Source organism: Porites lutea, chromosome 5, assembly GCF_958299795.1.
Source record: "Porites lutea chromosome 5, jaPorLute2.1, whole genome shotgun sequence".
Classification (NCBI taxonomy): Eukaryota; Metazoa; Cnidaria; class Anthozoa; order Scleractinia; family Poritidae; genus Porites; species Porites lutea.
Window position 1 is genome coordinate 13,110,633 of NC_133205.1, and position 17,748 is coordinate 13,128,380.

At 38.0% G+C, this 17,748-nt stretch overlaps 1 protein-coding gene across 2 annotated transcripts in view; it reads left to right on the plus strand.

Annotated features, from left to right (window-relative positions):
- The window catches only part of LOC140936523 (death-associated protein kinase 2-like), a 49,814-nt gene extending 44,421 nt beyond the window's left edge, over positions 1-5,393 (plus strand). For both annotated transcript variants that reach the window (XM_073386007.1, XM_073386008.1), the window contains 4 exons: positions 613-661; positions 1,354-1,440; positions 4,028-4,117; positions 5,127-5,393. In XM_073386007.1, coding sequence (XP_073242108.1) covers positions 613-661; positions 1,354-1,440; positions 4,028-4,117; positions 5,127-5,243 — 343 coding nt within the window. In that variant the 3' untranslated portion in view covers positions 5,244-5,393. The remainder of the gene's footprint in view (positions 1-612; positions 662-1,353; positions 1,441-4,027; positions 4,118-5,126) is intronic.
- The last annotated feature ends 12,355 nt before the right edge of the window (positions 5,394-17,748 follow it).

The following is a 17,748-nucleotide window of genomic DNA, read 5'->3' on the forward strand; positions in this document are numbered from 1 at the left end:
ATTTATCACACACATGTCGATTTCGATATGATCCCAGCAGTACGCAGGGTGCATGTTATACATGAACCTTGTAAATGGCCCAGCTCGTTACAAGTCTCTCGTAGCTCAGTGGTTAGAGCATCCGACCGGTGTACGGAAGGTCATAGGTTCAATTCCTGTCGGGGACTCAGATTTTTCTTTGTACCGTACTCGTGACATGTTGATCACATCATTTCTCAAACTTTCACAACTTTCCACGCATCACAACGTTTTTGATACGGTGAGCGCCTGACCTCGGAAAAGTTTGGCCAGAAACTGAGTAAACACGTCGATACCCTAGACAGCAACTTTGTCCTTGATTAATTGTCAGAGGCTAGAAAATGCAATGCAACAAGTTTGTGCGACAAGTTGAACGAAAATTTTGTCCGTACTACTTGACCTTTCCCTTACCCTGTCCAGATGACGTCGTGTCATGTTCTGACACAAAATTAATGTAAGGAGTTGTTCCTCTTACTATAGGAGAATAATAAGACCTGAAGTCAACATTGAACGTTTTAAAAATGTTAAGAAATAAAGACGTATTTTTAATTATTGATTTAGATTCTTAACTACATTTACTTTGGTTCGTTTCAGTGACAGGTTATCTGCAAGAGATTGCAAAAAGCATCCATGGCTCCATGAGGTATTTCTTTCTTATAATTGTATTTACTTTCTCTCTTGACCTCCTTTCCTCCTTTTCTTCTTCATGTTTCGTTAAGCTGTGAAAGCCATCCCTTCGGTACGGGCGGATTTCCACTGTCGCGTAATTTTTACTTGGGTACGCACGTGGATAAAATAAAGGCAATGTATTATGAAGTGTCTCGCGTAAACATAAAAGTTGAGCGAGGTTCAACTTTTACGTTACTCGCCACCTCCCATACATTGCCTCTATTTACTTACACGGGTAAAATTTACGTTCGTACGCGCGTTAAAGTAATGCGGCAGTGGAAATCCACCCTGATGCAAAGGGAATTTTAAGGTTCACATTTTTGCCGGAATATCCAGGGCATTTGCGTTACTTAGTGAGTAAGGAATTTGGCCAGTTTTAATGTGAAATGTCTTCCTGGGAGTAGCCTGCAAAGCAGACGTGTTTTGTGGTGCGAACGATTTGGACGTTGAAGTGGCAGAGAGTTGGAGCGAGTCAAAGGCGGCCGCGATTAATGTACCTCAAGGTTGCGCCGTCGTTGAATAAAAACGCGCCTGCTTTGCAGGCTAACCTAGGAGTTGAGAATTTGACAACTCTATCAAAAGGGCGATCACAATCCCAATGGACAACATACACAGCTTCTGCTTACATTCAGTACAGTGATAACAATACATTCATTTACTCTTCAGCCAGAACCAGAAGTGTCATTGAAGAGAAGATCTACTCTCATCAAGACCGAGTGTTTTCGGGCGTTCACTGCCCGAGCACGCTGGAAAGTAAGTGGAGAAAATTTTAGTTCCCGGACATGAGCGTACTGGCAATGAATAGTCTGTACCAAAAAAAGGGAAATGACGGGTACCTATGGTCCGTAGCATAAACGTTTAACGTCTTGTGCTAAGAGGACAGTTATTTTTCAGAGAGAAAATGTAAATTATTTAATGTTTTCTTTCACACAGTCTACGCTCTTTTTTCAACACATTTGTTTTCTATTGCTGATACGTTCAGTTTGCCATGCGTTATCTGTGGAAAACGTATGTAATGAAACATTGCGATAGGTATCAACTGACCGAATGTCCATCAAAAACCACCTGCTTGCAAAACAAAATCGTTCTTCAAGGCAGTCAGTTGTGTGGCGACTTCTAAATTGCACGTACAATGTAGAACGTAAGGTTGGTTCGGCGGCCACAGGCAAGGTTAAAACTTCAACAGATACGGTTTCGGGACTACTGTAATTTCTGGAAATGCCGGCTAATCCCACAATTTAGAGTCTCGTCGAATCTGACGGGTCACACGTAAGTATGTTTAAACCCTGGACAAACCAGAAATAATAATTATTTCTTTTTTATTTCCTCCATAAGTAATAGTTATTTCTTCCTCATAATTATTTCTTTCGCCTGAAAGAAAAATGCGAAGAATTCGAAGATATCTCGAACTGGTTCCGAAGCAACTTCGGGACCTGCGGATGCAACTTTCAAACATTCCTGAGCTGCGCGAATCCTTTACTTTTCGCTCCGCCGGAGTGATGACCTTACCATCATTCTTGAGCCGATGGAGTCTAGGGTTTTTGTGGAGGGTAGAATGTCGAGGGTCGAGGGTCTAGAAAATGACAGATTTTTCTTCGAGCGAGTAAAAAACATTCATTGCGAATTTTATAGGCAATTTTCATGTCGGAACCTCGTGTTCATGTTGCTCATACAAAGCCTTTGAGTAGAACGCAAAATTTGACCGAGTCACGCTAGAGATGTACTGTCACAATAGCTATTTTTAATAACAGTGCAAAGCGCTATTGACGCAACAACCACACCTACTTATGTAGACTTAGCGATCAGTGGAGCCGAAACTTAGCTTAATGCGGGACGAGTCTTCGGGAAGATACGAGTGCTTACAATTGAATAAACTTCGTTCGACCTTTATCGTACTGTATGTACGTAATATTAGCTATCTGAGAAAAATCTTTGAAGTCTTTGAAGATTTGTTCGTTGCGGAACTAAGAGAAACTTACTCTCGGTTAGTTTTTGCGGTGGTTTGAGCGATAAAAGATGACCGTGCTTTTGGCGAAAAATTAAATGAATCGAAAAATGAGCACACAGAAAAATGGGGACACAGAAATTGAACATCAATACCCCCGCTCTTAAACGACGCAAAGGCCTTTAATAACCTGTTCCAGGCGTTCAGATGCTGGTGAGCGAGTTAAATAGTACGTGGCGTTCGCCTTGTTTTCCCCTCCTCAAATTTTCGCCCGCTCCCAGTCATTTGAACGCCTCGAACAGGCTAAGCCCTGAAAGACTATTTCAAGAAAGTCCATGTCTTAAACTAACCACTATAATACGAGCGTTGTGAACTGTTTCAACCAAACGTTTTTCAAATGCGACAAAATGGGTGACTTTTCACCAACTGCAAGCTTTCTCTTTACCTGTAATATATCCTTGAATTACTGGTACGGTAGATCTTCCATGGAATCTGTTTAAAGGGCTACCGCTTCGCTCAAGAATCTCCCTACGATGGCCAATCCACGCAGTGAATAACTCGTCCTGAGAGAGGATTTATTGTCCTGTCTAAGCAAACGCATTTAAAGCTTCAGTAATTCGTAGAGGGCAACTAGCAAAGGACAAAAGCGAAGAAACACGGCCAAAAGATGCAAAGTGTGACAGGTTTATTTGTCTCCTGATTGCCTACACTCCTCTCATTGATGCCGTAAGGAAAAGACAGCTCTTAGTAAAGGCTATAAGTAAATCTACGTCTTTTTTCGACCCTCGACGCGATATTTCGAGATACGAGGCAACAAAAAGAGGAAATGCGTGTATTAACCCACGGGCATTTCTGTAAATTCCACAAAGGTGGGAAATCTTGTGGTTAAAGCTAAAAAAAGAAGCATCTCTTCCAGAAAGACTATAAATGAATGTACGGTTTTCCCCCAGACATTTTCCCCTCGACCCTAAATCCTCGACAAAAGCCTACACTCGAGCCGGTGCCGTCATAAAGCTTTCTGGCTATAAGCCAGTAAGCTCAATAACTACGACGGAATTAACGTATTTACGTTAGCCCACATTTAACTGTAAATACGATGCTCGTAAACAAGTGAGTAACGTTTACACGGACAACTTAAGAATAAAATTGATTTTCGTATGAAGATCCTGCTGTAGCTTGTATTTACTGTGGCTTTAATGAAACGTGACACCAAATATGGCACAGGCAATCAGTACTTATCTCAATTATAAGATGTTTGATCCAAACTGGCACCTAGCTACAACAATTTTCACTGATCGTATTCCTCTCTTAGGTACTTATATTGCAACGTTACACTTTGTCAATTTTTTTCACATACTTGTGTTATTAACTTGATAAATGTGTCGAATTTTACAGAACTCCTTGAAGAAAGTGATTGCTATGAACAGGCTAGCTGTTTTGGCGGGGAAAAAGGATGGTGGAGTGTTGTCGGCAGACCTCCTTCAGGTAAGAATGCTTCTCTCCTTCGTGCCAGTAATCGATGTCTAGTTCAGCGGCTTGCATTTAATTATCACAGCTTAATATTTGTATACACTTCATGATTTTAAATCTGTTAAATATATTAGCTTTTAACATTTAAAAGACTATAATTACAGCTTAAAAGAAAATGTGCCACAAAAAAAATAAATGCCCTAACTGTGTAATAAGTAAACATTAGTTGTTTTTTTTTTTATTTAAAGCACTTGTTGTCTTGTAAAGTAATAAAATAGATGCTAAGTGCACAGAACTTAAGTGTGAGGCATTGTTTACAATAAGTAACTCATTAAACGCAGTTAATAAGATTCAAGAGTTAGGGCCTGTTTACATGGAGGTGGGAACCCCATGTAGGTGAGGTAACCCACCTGTCCAAATAATCTCTCATTTTAATGTGATCACGTTTACATGTTAGGTGGGGTAACCCGCCACATATTACCTCACCTACCTGGGTTCCCCCACCCTCCTGTAAACAGGCCCTAACTTGCACTACACAATGTAACCTTCACCAGGAGGCACTTATTTGTAATACACAGTGTCTAGAAGTGTTGATACCATGACATATTTTAGAAGGAATTATGATGACTCCAGTCCACCGTCGCTTTAATCGTGTAGCGATATTATGTGAGGTTTTTCTTGACATTTTTCTAATGCCTAACAATGACTTGTACACCTTGTTTGGGGCCGGCACAACTGTGATATATGTCGAACAACTTTGCATGGAAGCGTAGCCTCTGTGATCTATAAAGAACTAAGGAATTTTGATTTATGGTTCAAGTCTTCTGAGTCGTGGGTAAATCTTGGTCAGCATGAAGAGCTGCGTTTTATCACCGCTTCCGTGTTATCAATTTTTGATAATACGGTAAAGGTTCGTCCCTCAGGCAATTTTGCAGTGGGCCTACTCAAATTTTCCACATAAGGTACTAAAGAAAGAATGCTCGGCTTAAGCTTGATGGTATTAATGTTCTTGCTTTCACCGCAGAGTGACTGTTCAGATACATCAGATAGTGATTCAGAAATGCCAGATCAAACTAACCTTAAGACGGCAAAAACACGAACAAATTCACAGTTGCTACAGGACAGAAGTTACAAACATTAAAGAAGCACATCTTTCGGACGCCAGCTTCCGTGAATAGTTTCCTTGGATGCCTTACAGTTAACCACCCCACTTCGCGACACAGCATAGATAACTGTCTCAGAGAGGAGTCGCTAGACGTCAGGCCAGCAACACCAACCCGGGGTTGTTGCAGGGGGGGGGGGGGAGGGAGAGATCAAAAGGGTATGCTTAATTTCATCGAGAACGAAAGGGTGTTTCAGCATTTGATAACGTGGCTATGAGCTTGCTTGGTTTAATAGTCATAAAAAAGGAACAGACCTCGAAAGTGAATAGGCCATTCCCGAGTTCCCCCTGGCTTCTGTATGAAAACGAGGTTGAGTGCTCAGCCTTTCATATGGAAATGATTTTTCACAAGAAAGGTTTTGCACTTGGCCTCATTTTGAAAGTGTGGGTTTTTTGAACTCGGAAGTGGCCTATTCTTTTAATTCGATTTCAATAATCAAATGAATGAATAAATAAATAAATCGATTTGAATTTAATTATGTGGTTGATACACTAAGATTATGCTAAGGGAATTTATGGAAAGAAATTTTCAAATTTCATATCTAAAATAACAAGAAAATTCACTGGATTATGCACACTAATCGGACAGTGCCAGCTGAGAATAGATTGCTATAGTTGATCTATTAAACGAAAGTAAGTTAATAGCATCAATTGAATCTTTGGTAAAATCGTATTGAGAGTCGTTGTCCAATAAAATAACATGAACGTTTTTAACTTTCGCGTGCTGTCTTCCTCCTTGTGTGTGTGGCTTTTTTGTCACCAACTATTCTTTTAAGGAAATCGTTTTGCGTCGGTTGAATTGGACTACTTTTATTCACTTTAATTTGCAAATATACTGCAAATTCATAGAATGTTATATACAGATACCCTTGTTCTGAGTATCAAACAATACAAAATAAAATATTAACAGACCCAAGGTGGGTATCTTTATAAAAGCTGTTTTTTTTTTTGTTTGTTTGTTTGTTTGTTTTGCTTCAGAAACTTTATTTATACAGTTATGTACAATTACAGCGAAATTCATTGTATCGCGTTGCGCATAATACAAAGTTAGAAGGGATTTTGGGTTTTTCTGCTCCGTCAATCATTTTAAAGAAGGCGGGGTTAATGCAAATCACAATATAATGCTCGTCCAGCTTGGCTGAGAATGACTCTAGACTGCTCAAGAATAGCGAAGGAAATCGCGATGGTGAGTGGATTTTTTTGTCGAAGGAGGAAGGCAAACGTTGCATTATTCTTGCAAGTGACAAGAATAAGAAAGATCAGAAAAATCTGCGAAGCAAACTTAACAAGTCGATTGTTGCCAGAAACAAAACGGATCGAAATCTACCAATCACGAATCACAAACCATGACTTTATGACTTTTTGAACTCTTGCAAGTAAACATTTGTTTCCTAAGAGGTCCGCTTGGATGATAGACGGAACAGAAAAACCCAAGAGTTACAAAACGCACAGCGCGATACAACGAATTTCGCTATAACTTGCCTTCAACAAAGTCAAAAAACAGGTCGAAGATCGGGGATTTCTGTTCGAATCTCTTAGTAAAAATCTCTGACCCGTTTTCGACATAATTCTCAATTCTGTTGTTAACTTCAGTAGTGAGATAAATGATGGTACCAGGGGTAGTTTTATATATTTGGCTGATATATGCACTTTTGGACTTGACCTTGGGAATCCGGGTTGAACCAGTTTTGGGCGGTTTGTCGAGGCTTAAAGAGATGGCGCCTGATACTAATATGCCGATGGGTGCGTTCAAATGAAAATAATATGATATATAGTAATAGTATGAAGACTAATCATAATGAACTTATAAGAAGATTATTGCCTGGAGTTACTGATGATAAACTGCGAAACTTAGTTCGAGTACGGGAAGAAGCAAGACGCCCTATTAGCTGTAGTTATGGTTACAAAGTGGTTTGCTGTTATGATGATAAATATACAAAACCGGTAAAAATATACCGAGGTGAAGAAGTAAAAAAGTTCATGGACGAAATGTTAAATGAGGTACAATACTGTGAAAAAATCATAATCAAAACCAAATTCAAGAAACTATTGAAAATGAGCAGTGAGGATGAACAATATTTTAATGCTGCGAGAGAGTGCCATATTTGTGGCAAGAAATACACTAATAAAGATATCCGTGTAAAAGATCATTGTCGTATAACAGGTCAATACAGAGGATCTGCACATCAAGACTGTAACTTGAAATTAAGAATAAACCCAAAAGAGTACAAGCTACCAGTTATTTTTCATAATCTCCATGGGTATGATTCCCATTTTATAATGCAGGAGATAGGAACAATGGGAAAAGAGTATGAATTAAATGTCAACTGTATTCCCAATAATATGGAGAAATGTATGGCTTTTATGCTAGGCAGACATTTAGTATTTTCGGACAATTCTCAATTTATGTCCAGTAGCCTAGATTATCTTTCAGCCAATTTACCAAAAGACAAATTCAAGTATACAAGTGATGTATTCAAAAAGGAGGAATTAGAATTAATGACCCAAAAAGGTGTCTCCATATCACTATATGGATTCTTTTGAGAGTTTTGATGAAATCCAACTGCCACGCAAAGATGATTTCTTTGGCCAGCTAACCCAAGATGCCAAAACAGAGGAACAATACTGTCATGCCATAAAAGTTTGGGGAACATTTAATTTACAGACAATGGGTGATTATCATGATTTATACTTGAAGTTTGATATTTTACTATTGGCAGATGTTTTTGAGAATTTCAGAAGTACATGTTTGCAGTATTATAAATTAGACCCGTGCCACTATGTTACATCACCAGGATTGAGTTGGGATGCAATGCTAAAAATGACAGACATAAAATTGGAGTTAATGACTGATATTGACATGTTCCAGTTTGTAGAAAAGGGAACGCGTGGAGGTATTTCATACATCGCCAACCGATATGGGGAAGCAAATAATAAATACATGAAAGAGTACAACAAAGAAAAACCCAGCAAGTATATTATGTATCTGGACGCTAATAATTTATACGGTTACGCGATGAGCCAGTATCTTCCAAAGGTGGATTTAAATGGCTTACAGAAAAGCAAATTGATAAGATTATGAATAAGACAATATTCCCTGATAATAAATTGACGTTGATTTGGAATACCCTGAAGATGTACATGAAATGCATAATGATTATCCCTTAGCTGCAGAAAAAAGGAAGGTAACAAAAGATATGCTTTCACCATACTGTAAAAATATCCAGGAAAAGTTTGGAATTACAATTGGGCAGGTTGCAAAATTAACCCCAACTTCTAGCAGAAAAGAATAATTATGTATAGCACTACAGGAATTTGCAACTTTATCTATCTCTTGGTCTAAAACTTTAAAAAGTACGCAGAGTATTAGAATTTGATCAGAGCCCATGGCTGAGACAATACATTGATTTCAATACACAGAAGCGTGCGGGTGCAAAAAATGCATTTGAAAAGGACTTTTTCAAGCTTGTGAATAATAGTGTTTATGGCAGAACTTAAGAAAATTTAATAAAGCGTGTTGATGTAAGATTGGTGACTGATCAAAATAGGTTATCCAAACTTGCAAGCAAGCCAACATATGTTAACAGTAAAATATTCAACGACAATCTTGTGGCGGTTGATAAAATGAAAGAAACACTAAAACTCGATAGACCAGCTCATGTTGGAATGTGCATTTTAGATCTTTCAAAGACACTCATGAATGATTTTCACTATAATTACATTAAAAAGAAATGCAATAACAAGACTAAATTATTATTTACAGATACAGATAGCCTTTGTTATGAAATAGAAACACAGGATATTTATGAGGAGTTACGGCAGGATAGAAATTTGTTTGACAACAGTGATTATCCAAAAGACAGTGAATGTGTTGATTCAACAAACAAAAAAGTTATCGGCAAATTTAAAGATGAAGCAGCTGGTATGCCTATTGTAGAATTTATTGGACTCCTCAGTAAAATGTATTCACATGTCAAAGAAAACGGTAAAAACGAGAAGACAGCAAAAGGTGTACGAAAATGTTATAAAAAAGAATATCAATCATGAGAATTATAAAGATTGCTTATTAAATCGTAAACAAATGCTACACAGTATGCACACAATTAGGAGTTTACCAGTTGAACAAAATATCGCTTAGCTGCTTTGATGATAAACGGTATATACTTGGGGATGGAATTACCAGTTATGCGTATGGGCATAAAAATATATCAAAATAAAAATCTATATATAGTATATAGTAATGTGTACTGAAGAAATTCACCAAATGTTGATCCAGGAAGATGATGCTATTAATTGCATCTTTTGTTGTATGCAGATTCAAGACCCAGGTAAGCCTAAGAGATATTTCTGCTGTAGTAACATAAATATAATCAAAGAAAGACATCTCGTGTGTAAGAACTGTGGCCAAGTGCGTGATTATTTAACAGCAGACGAGTATGTGGATTTTTATGAAAACAGACATAGTCTGTATACCACAGAAAATATCATATCATGGATGATATTGCTCAAAAGAATAACATCCAAATCGGATATTATAATAAAGAGAATATTCTGAGAATATTTAAACTGATTGATCAAAATTCACTGGAAGTTAGCACTGCCGGAAACGCATGATTAGTGTTAATTTTATTCTCAAGCAATTATTCGACACTCAAGGAATAGAATACAAGTTTATTCCTCTCACAAAATCAAGGAAGACTTTGGATTATTACAGCCAGTGGTGGGCTCAAAGGAGGATATTAATTAGAGTTAGTGGTGAGGTAGAGAGGAATTGTTTCCCATATTGTTCTTCAAATTTGGTCACTAATGGACAGAAATCTATAATTGTATCATCAAGAATATCAACCTCTTTCAAAGAGTCCCGTTTATTAAAGGGCCCACCTCGGAGTGCAGTTTTGAGATGGGCTAACATTTTCTGATATGTTGTATATGCATATTTGCTCATTTCTATTTTACGTTTGTAGTTCTTAGTTTCACAAAATGTTTAGAGTAATACACCGGCGCCTGTTACAGAACCTATAATAATGGGATTGGCTGTAATGCCGCCAGCTACGCTACCAATAATGACTAAACCAGCTGATACGATATTAGAAGCCAGATTGACCTTTTTGTAGTATTTATACGCTTTTTGATAACACCAATATCTATAGTGGTAATATTTATACAGCTCTTTAATCTCCTGTATGTCTTCTTTTGTTTTGTTTTTTTTGTCAATATGATTTAAGTTAAATATACTCATATATTATTAGTTTGGACAATTTCTAAAACATATGACCCGTTTAGCTTTTCCTGTGACATTATTTTATGATACTGCAATGGGATCTAGGTCGTAAAAGTTTGGAGAATATATTATTGTATGGATCACTGTATCTTCTGATGATATTTTTAAAATTTTTTCTCCCACTTGACATGGGATTTGATTGTTGTATTAGAGTTGAGGCGTAATTAGATATTGCCACTTTTGTTATGCCAGCATTACTATTTTCAGTCATCCAAATTACAACTTTTTTGTTATTGAAACTCTTTAGTAAAGTGATGGGAGTTTCACCAGAATTAATAATCAGAAATAATCTTTTTGATGTAGTATCATACCTCAATCTTGGCCTGTCTATATAATTTTTTACCTGGAACTCAATCATAAATCTTCTATTTAGCCACAATTGCATAACAACACATAATGTGAAATTTGGACTGTGTGATAATGTTAAAGCTAGTGCTTGTCTTTGAAACCTTAGTCCATTAGCTTCAACATTGCTTATTGTCCTTTGAGGAAAGGTCAAATTGGGATTTATACCAGTAAATGTGATACCTGATGCTCCTAATGTCAGTTTATAGTTACTAGCATCAGTGAAATCATAAAATACCGTAAAATTCGGAAAATAAGCCCCGGGGCTTATACTTTTCAAAGGCCCTTTTTGAGGGGCTTATTTTTGGAGGGGCCTATATTCGGAGGGGCTTATGTACGGAGGGAAATTTGCGTTTCAAAATCGATTGGGCTAGCTTGTAGTGGCAAGGAAATTTAACATTTTTGCTTTGTTTTGCTTTGTATTCGTGGGCAAATTCCAAGTACAAGCCCCTGGGTGGCCTAAAATTTGGATGGGTGAGTTAACGGAGGGTTTTTTGCGTTACGATTTTGGGGGGCTTATACATGGAGGGGCTTATTTTCGCAATTTTACGGTAACTCAAATATTTCCCTATCCACATTACTCTTTTTTTAAGGGTCCAATTTTGTCTCCAAATCACTAACCATTTTCACAGTTGCCGCACTGTTCCTGAGGTTTATATCCAAAGCAATATTCAGTACCCTTTTTCGGTTCATATTTATGGGCACATTGTAAACCACTTGTGTGGGTTGTATATCAGTAGTATAGGGCGCACCGGTTACTCCATTTTTATCATCTTAGTAGCTTTAGTAATCAAGCGTGTTTAGCGTGTCTTACCCAAATTGCACGCTAAGCGTGCTATAATTCGCACACTTACTGTGACATATGGCACGCTACAGAAAAACAAAAGGTCTAGCGTGTTAAATTTACCAAAACAAAGGCAAGTGTGTCCGTCTTTGTTTTTTCAATTTAATATGCGCATATCCGTGATCTACGGCACGCTAAGAGTGTCGTTCAAGCGTGTCGTGAGCTGCTTTCACCTTTAGCATCAAATTCCTGTGGAGGGTCACATATAAGTAGTATAGGGCGCACCGGTTACTCCTCCTTTTTGCGCAGGAATCTCATCAGCGTGCGCAGGAATACATTAACTAGGTGACGTCATAGGCTATTGTCTTGACCTCATGAATAAAATGCTGTGGTATCTCATTAACTTGCGGTGGAATCTCATTAAGTATATCCAGTTTGACGGGTTCATCAATGATGTCATGTTCTATTTTTATCTTGTGGCGGTCATGGTTGGTATAACCGGTTTGACAGGTTTTAGTTATTTTCGGAAGATGATGTCATATGTATTCCGGGGTACTATGATGTCATAGTTGCTTTGATTGGTTGACCAGAATTAGAAAGACGCTCATTGGCTGTCTCGTTTGACGAAGCATTCTGGTTGGTTGCCGTATTTTTTTTTTAGACCTAACAATTGTGTATGAAACGGTACCTTATCTTTTTGTTAGAGGACTTAAGCATGATTGTTTAATTTGCGAGAACACAAAAGAAGCATGAGTCAGATGCAAATTACTACTGGTTAACAGAGCGTGTAACAAGACATCAAGATAAAGTAATTTTATAGAGAGAGAACTGTTTGCAATAGATTGAAATAAAGAGTTTGAGCTCCATTTTTTTGCGTCTGAGTTTTGTTTATAACTGAATTTTTAGTTAGGCAAGCGAACTTGTTTCCTTAGCAATGCGATTGCAAGAGTAATATGCTGAACGGAGAGCGCGCTTTTATTTGGAAGATAGAATAGATTCTACAATCAGGGTTAAAAGAGCCCGGGCAAGTCTAGGCAAGCCTATTGTTCCTATTGTAGTAGAGCGACGCTCATTAGTAAACCTATCCACTTCATTATATATGGAGGAAGGCACTTAATTAGTATGCAGAAAATCCAAATTAGTATGCGGGAAGGCAGTGAGCAGGCTTTTATGCCGTTCAAACAAGAAAAAAAAATACAACCAGAATGCTTCGTCAGCCAATGAGCGTCTTTCTAATTCCGGTCAACCAATCAAAACAACTATGACGTCATAGTACCCCGGAATACATATGACATCATCTTCCGAAAATAACTAAAACCTGTCAAACCGGTTATACCAACCGTGACCGCCACAAGATAAAAATAGAACATGACAACATTGATGAACCCGTCAAACTGGATATACTTAAAGGGCAACTCTCGCGTAGGACAACATTTTTCAGAAACACCTTGCAAATGTTTTTCTCATTGTAATACCATCAAGAAACATATCTTCAGCGATCTATTTGGCTCAGAAATCGAGATTCAAAGTGTTAAAATTGCCGCTTACTCGAACTTCCGCCATTAACGCTTCGATTTTGCCTATCACGTGACGTGACGTCACAGGTGTGGAACAACAGATGATGATCTCGAACATGGCTGACTGTAGTTCTTCAAGTGATAGCGCTACCTCTTTGTCCGATTATTCGGTTCTAGAAAAACTTTTAGAATGCGAAGTATAAGGCAGCCCTTCACGGAAATTCAACCCCGGCGTTTTGAGCCGCCTGGAAGATCGTCCGAAGCTGATGAAGTTCTTGCGTCGCCAGAAAACATCGAGCCTACTACTCGCCCGCTGCGATCTCGATAGTGAAGAATGGTGAGTGCCTAGATGGTTTTGAACAATTATTGTGTACAGTGCGATCCGTAAATCGCATGATTTCATCAATGCTATGAATGCTTCAAATTGTAAAAGGAAAAGGACTAATTAAACACGCATTTTTTTTTGTATACTGAGCGTTTATAATTTTAGATCATTGTTTTCATATGTACAAGTAGTCGAAAGCGTACCTTCCCCTTCTAACGACAACTGGAAGTGATAATCTGGGCAAGTTGTCTCAGTGTAGTTTTTTTTTTTTAATTTTTGCTTTAATCCTGGTTTTACAAAAAGCAGTGATTTATATCGGAAGCAATAACTACGCTCTCGTAATTCGTTGACTGCAACGCAAATAAATTTCCATATCTTTGCCCCTTGACAGCCTCTCATGTTCGACTCGTAGAGTGCCTGCACTTTAAAATTTGTCTCTTTTGTTGTTATACAGATTGTTATACATAATAACTGAAAGGCGCTGTACAGTTGTTTTCCTACAAGTCGTTCACTTACTTTTACTGTGTCTTGCTCTGTCAATGAATTTGGTTCAGAAGTTATTATTCTAGCTTCTGTGTATCCTGATGTTATTATTAAGACAATTTAAAGTTGGGATGAGATACACCTCCATACCCATGTGAACTAACTGCTTGCATAAAACGTTTCTGCTCCCCAGTATATGATTTTCGAGGTTGGGACATGTCGTATTCAATTAAGTTTTTGTCTGGAGCACAACAATGGTTATGTTAACTACAATAATATTGCATTTGATGAGATATAACTGCAGGAACTTCTATTATAATACACCCAGTATTGAAAACTTGTACATATTTGAAACTATTTTGTGGTTATGGGCAGGAGATAGTATGATGAAGCCATAAACGTTAAAGAGTGAATAAGCTCAAAATTGTCTTGACTTATGGCAGTTTGATAATTTTCTGGGTGCAGAATGAAAAGGTCAATATTCAACACTTGTTCTGTTGCCCTCCATTAACCGACGTTCAATATTTATGACTAAAGAAAATAACTACTATTGGATGGGGGGAAAATATCTGCTTCCAAGAGGTGGCTGTTGTAAAACGTAAATATTTGGAGGCAGTTGAAGTTAAAAATACGGAGGAGCCTCCTAGAGGAGTATAGTGGAACACCCAGAATTCCAAGCAGTTTGTCTGAATTACTGGGTGTTACGAGCTGCATGGCAATACAAGCAGCAGCATGGTGCCTCGGCATATGAAGAATCAGATCATAAAAAAAGCAGGCACATTGCCTACAGGCAATTGGTAAGGTGATACTGGGGCTCTCTTGGTAGGGACACAGGAGTTACATTACCGTCCTTGATTCCTGTGCAGTTAAGTGCATACGACCTCATTTCCAGGAGCCTGAAAGGTTGGAGGATGAGATGGAGTTCACAGGATTCCATTGTGCAGGGCCGAGTTGTTCAAAGCTGGGTTAAGATAACCCAGGGTTAGTGCAAGATTTGAATTAAGATTTGAAAGCTTAAAAAGCAATTCAGTTTTAATTCTTTTTGTCCACAAGTTGATGATTGGAGGCTCTAAAAATAAGAGAGAAAATTATCCGAGAAAATGCTTTTGAACACAAGAAAAAGAAACCAGGGTTAAATTTAACTCCGGGTTAAGCGCTAACCGGCCTTCGAACAACTGGGCCCAGATGAATAAATATACCATGTATTGCAAATAACCCTACTGTATATAAAATATGATGCAATTTTCTCACTCACCACTGGAAGACTGGGCTAGAGCAACTTTGTTGCCATTAAAATGATTGCTACCCAGCAAACAGTGTCAACAATAATTGTTGGAACTAAAAAATCTATAAGACTACATGGTCTCTTAAAGTCCAATGGTGTCAGTTTGTGGGAAATACATAATTCTTCTCGACTATTTGCTCACAGCTTCTGTAAAATAATGGCGGATTAGTGTTTTGACTAATAACATGTCACCCTTTTTTTTCCAGCACGTGTGATTGTTAACTGGGAAATAATGTACAGGTTGAAACTTTATATCTTAATAATAAAATGGTATTTTATTGTTCATTGCTGTATATCTTTAGGTTATAATGTCGATATAATGGGAAATCCTCATTTTTAAATTAGAGTTCACAAATGGATTGTTTCCATCTTGGATATTTTAATTGATAAGGCAATAATAATAAAGAAAACCGGTCACAGTTTATTAAGTGGACCATACAGTGCATGGTCATCCAAGTGACTAATTGCAGTAGTGACCTAGCTTAGCCTAAACTACAAAGAATCAAAACATTGCAGGGCATTTTTTAGTTGACTAGGCTGGAAACATTTTATCTGCTAACGAAAGAACCCATAGCCTCATCTCTGTTGGGCCTCTCTTTGGATGCAGCAAGTAGTGTAGGGGTATTCAGTTGCAGGTTCAACATGTAGTTTTTTAAAGCCCTTGAATTTTCTTAATAGCCAGCAAAGACTTTTAGTTGTGGTGCTTGAGCCATAACCTTCAACAAAAAGGTTCATACTGCAGGAACCTTGCCTAGTTCTTTCTCCTTTTTCACTCCCGTTATGGATCGCATTTTTCTCCTTGGTATTTTCCAAAAGTACTGCGTCGGGGTTAATAATTTCTTTTTTCCTTTCTTGTGAGAAGTCCCAAAGGGAAGTATTGCAAAAGAAGCGTGACACGCGTGGCTATCAAGGCAGTTTTACAGTGTTCGCGGGTTGGACGGGTACAAAGTACCACTAAAGATAATGAAGCAATCCTATTTTAATCAACTTTTTTGAACTGTTTTCATTTCTTTCCATCCTTAAAAGGCCCATTACATGTAATTTTAGCGTGTGTGCAGGTTTTGCATGGAATGACGCTACAATCTCGAGAGCACATCTCGAATAACTACATTCAAAATGATGATCATAAAATCGCAATTTTCGGCGAGAAGTGAGTTTTATTTCGCGTGTTTAGAAGCAAAGGTAAATGGATGGAACCTGCAGATTTCAGACAAGAGAACAACACACTTAAGTGAAAACACAAAAGGCGCTATAGAATCAGGCCGGTACGGCGGTCTGTGACGAACTTCTCTTTAAAGATGCGAGTATTTCCCGGGAAAAAATTAAGTCGTTTTCGAGGAATGAAGGGCATCAACACCCATCAGGTAACATTAATGGTTGTATCAGAATTTTAAATCTGCTATAGGAAAGATGTTCTTTGTATTATACGTAGCAGATTAGGAGCTTAGTTGTTTACAATTATTGACCTCGGGTCGATAAATGTCTCACGCGACTTCAAAAAATAAAATACCCTAACAAAAAAAATACAGAAAAAATCTAAATCACCCGCATCTGATGCCCGTGTAAATTTAAAAATTGGAGCCATCATCGAAATGCTTTTCCTGGACGTTAATATGACAGTAGAGGCTCTATTTCTCCTTTATTTTCAAGAGAAATTTGGTGCGTTTTTCTCTTATAATCTTCACTTGGCAATCCGTGTTCCACACGTGTGACGTAAAATCACGTGACTAACCTGAAATCCGGATGTTTTCAAAATGGCGGCAAAAATCGAGTTTTCGAAAAATTATAAAAAAATAAGTTTCGCAGATATATCCGAAATTTCACCAAAGAGAGACATAACATGCCATTAGGAAACCATAGAGAACTTAACAAACAGGGGTAATTTTCCCGAGAGTTGCCCTTTAATGAGATTCCGCCGCAAGTTAATGAGATACCATAGCATTTTATTCATGAGATCAAGACAATAGCCTATGACGTCCACCTAGTTAATGTATTCCTGCGCACGCTAATGAGATTCCTGCGCAAAAAGGAGGAGTAACCGGTGCGCCCTATACTACTTATATGTGACCCTCCACAGGAATTTGATGCTAAAGGTGAAAGCAGCTCACGACACGCTTGAACGACACTCTTAGCGTGCCGTAGATCACGGATATGCGCATACTAAATTGAAAAAACAAAGACGGACACACTTGCCTTTGTTTTGGTAAATTTAACACGCTAGACCTTTTGTTTTTTTGTAGCGTGCCATATGTCACAGTAAGTGGGCGAATTATAGCACGCTTAGCGTGCAATTTGGGTGAGACACGCTGAACACGCTTGATTACTAAAGCTACTAAGATGATAAAAATGGCTTGGGTTTTCAGCGGATTTAATCAGCATTGATAACTGGTCGAAGTGAATCAAATATACCAGTTGAGACTGCTTTGGAATTTGATAGTAACCGTAGCCATTTGAAAATCACCAC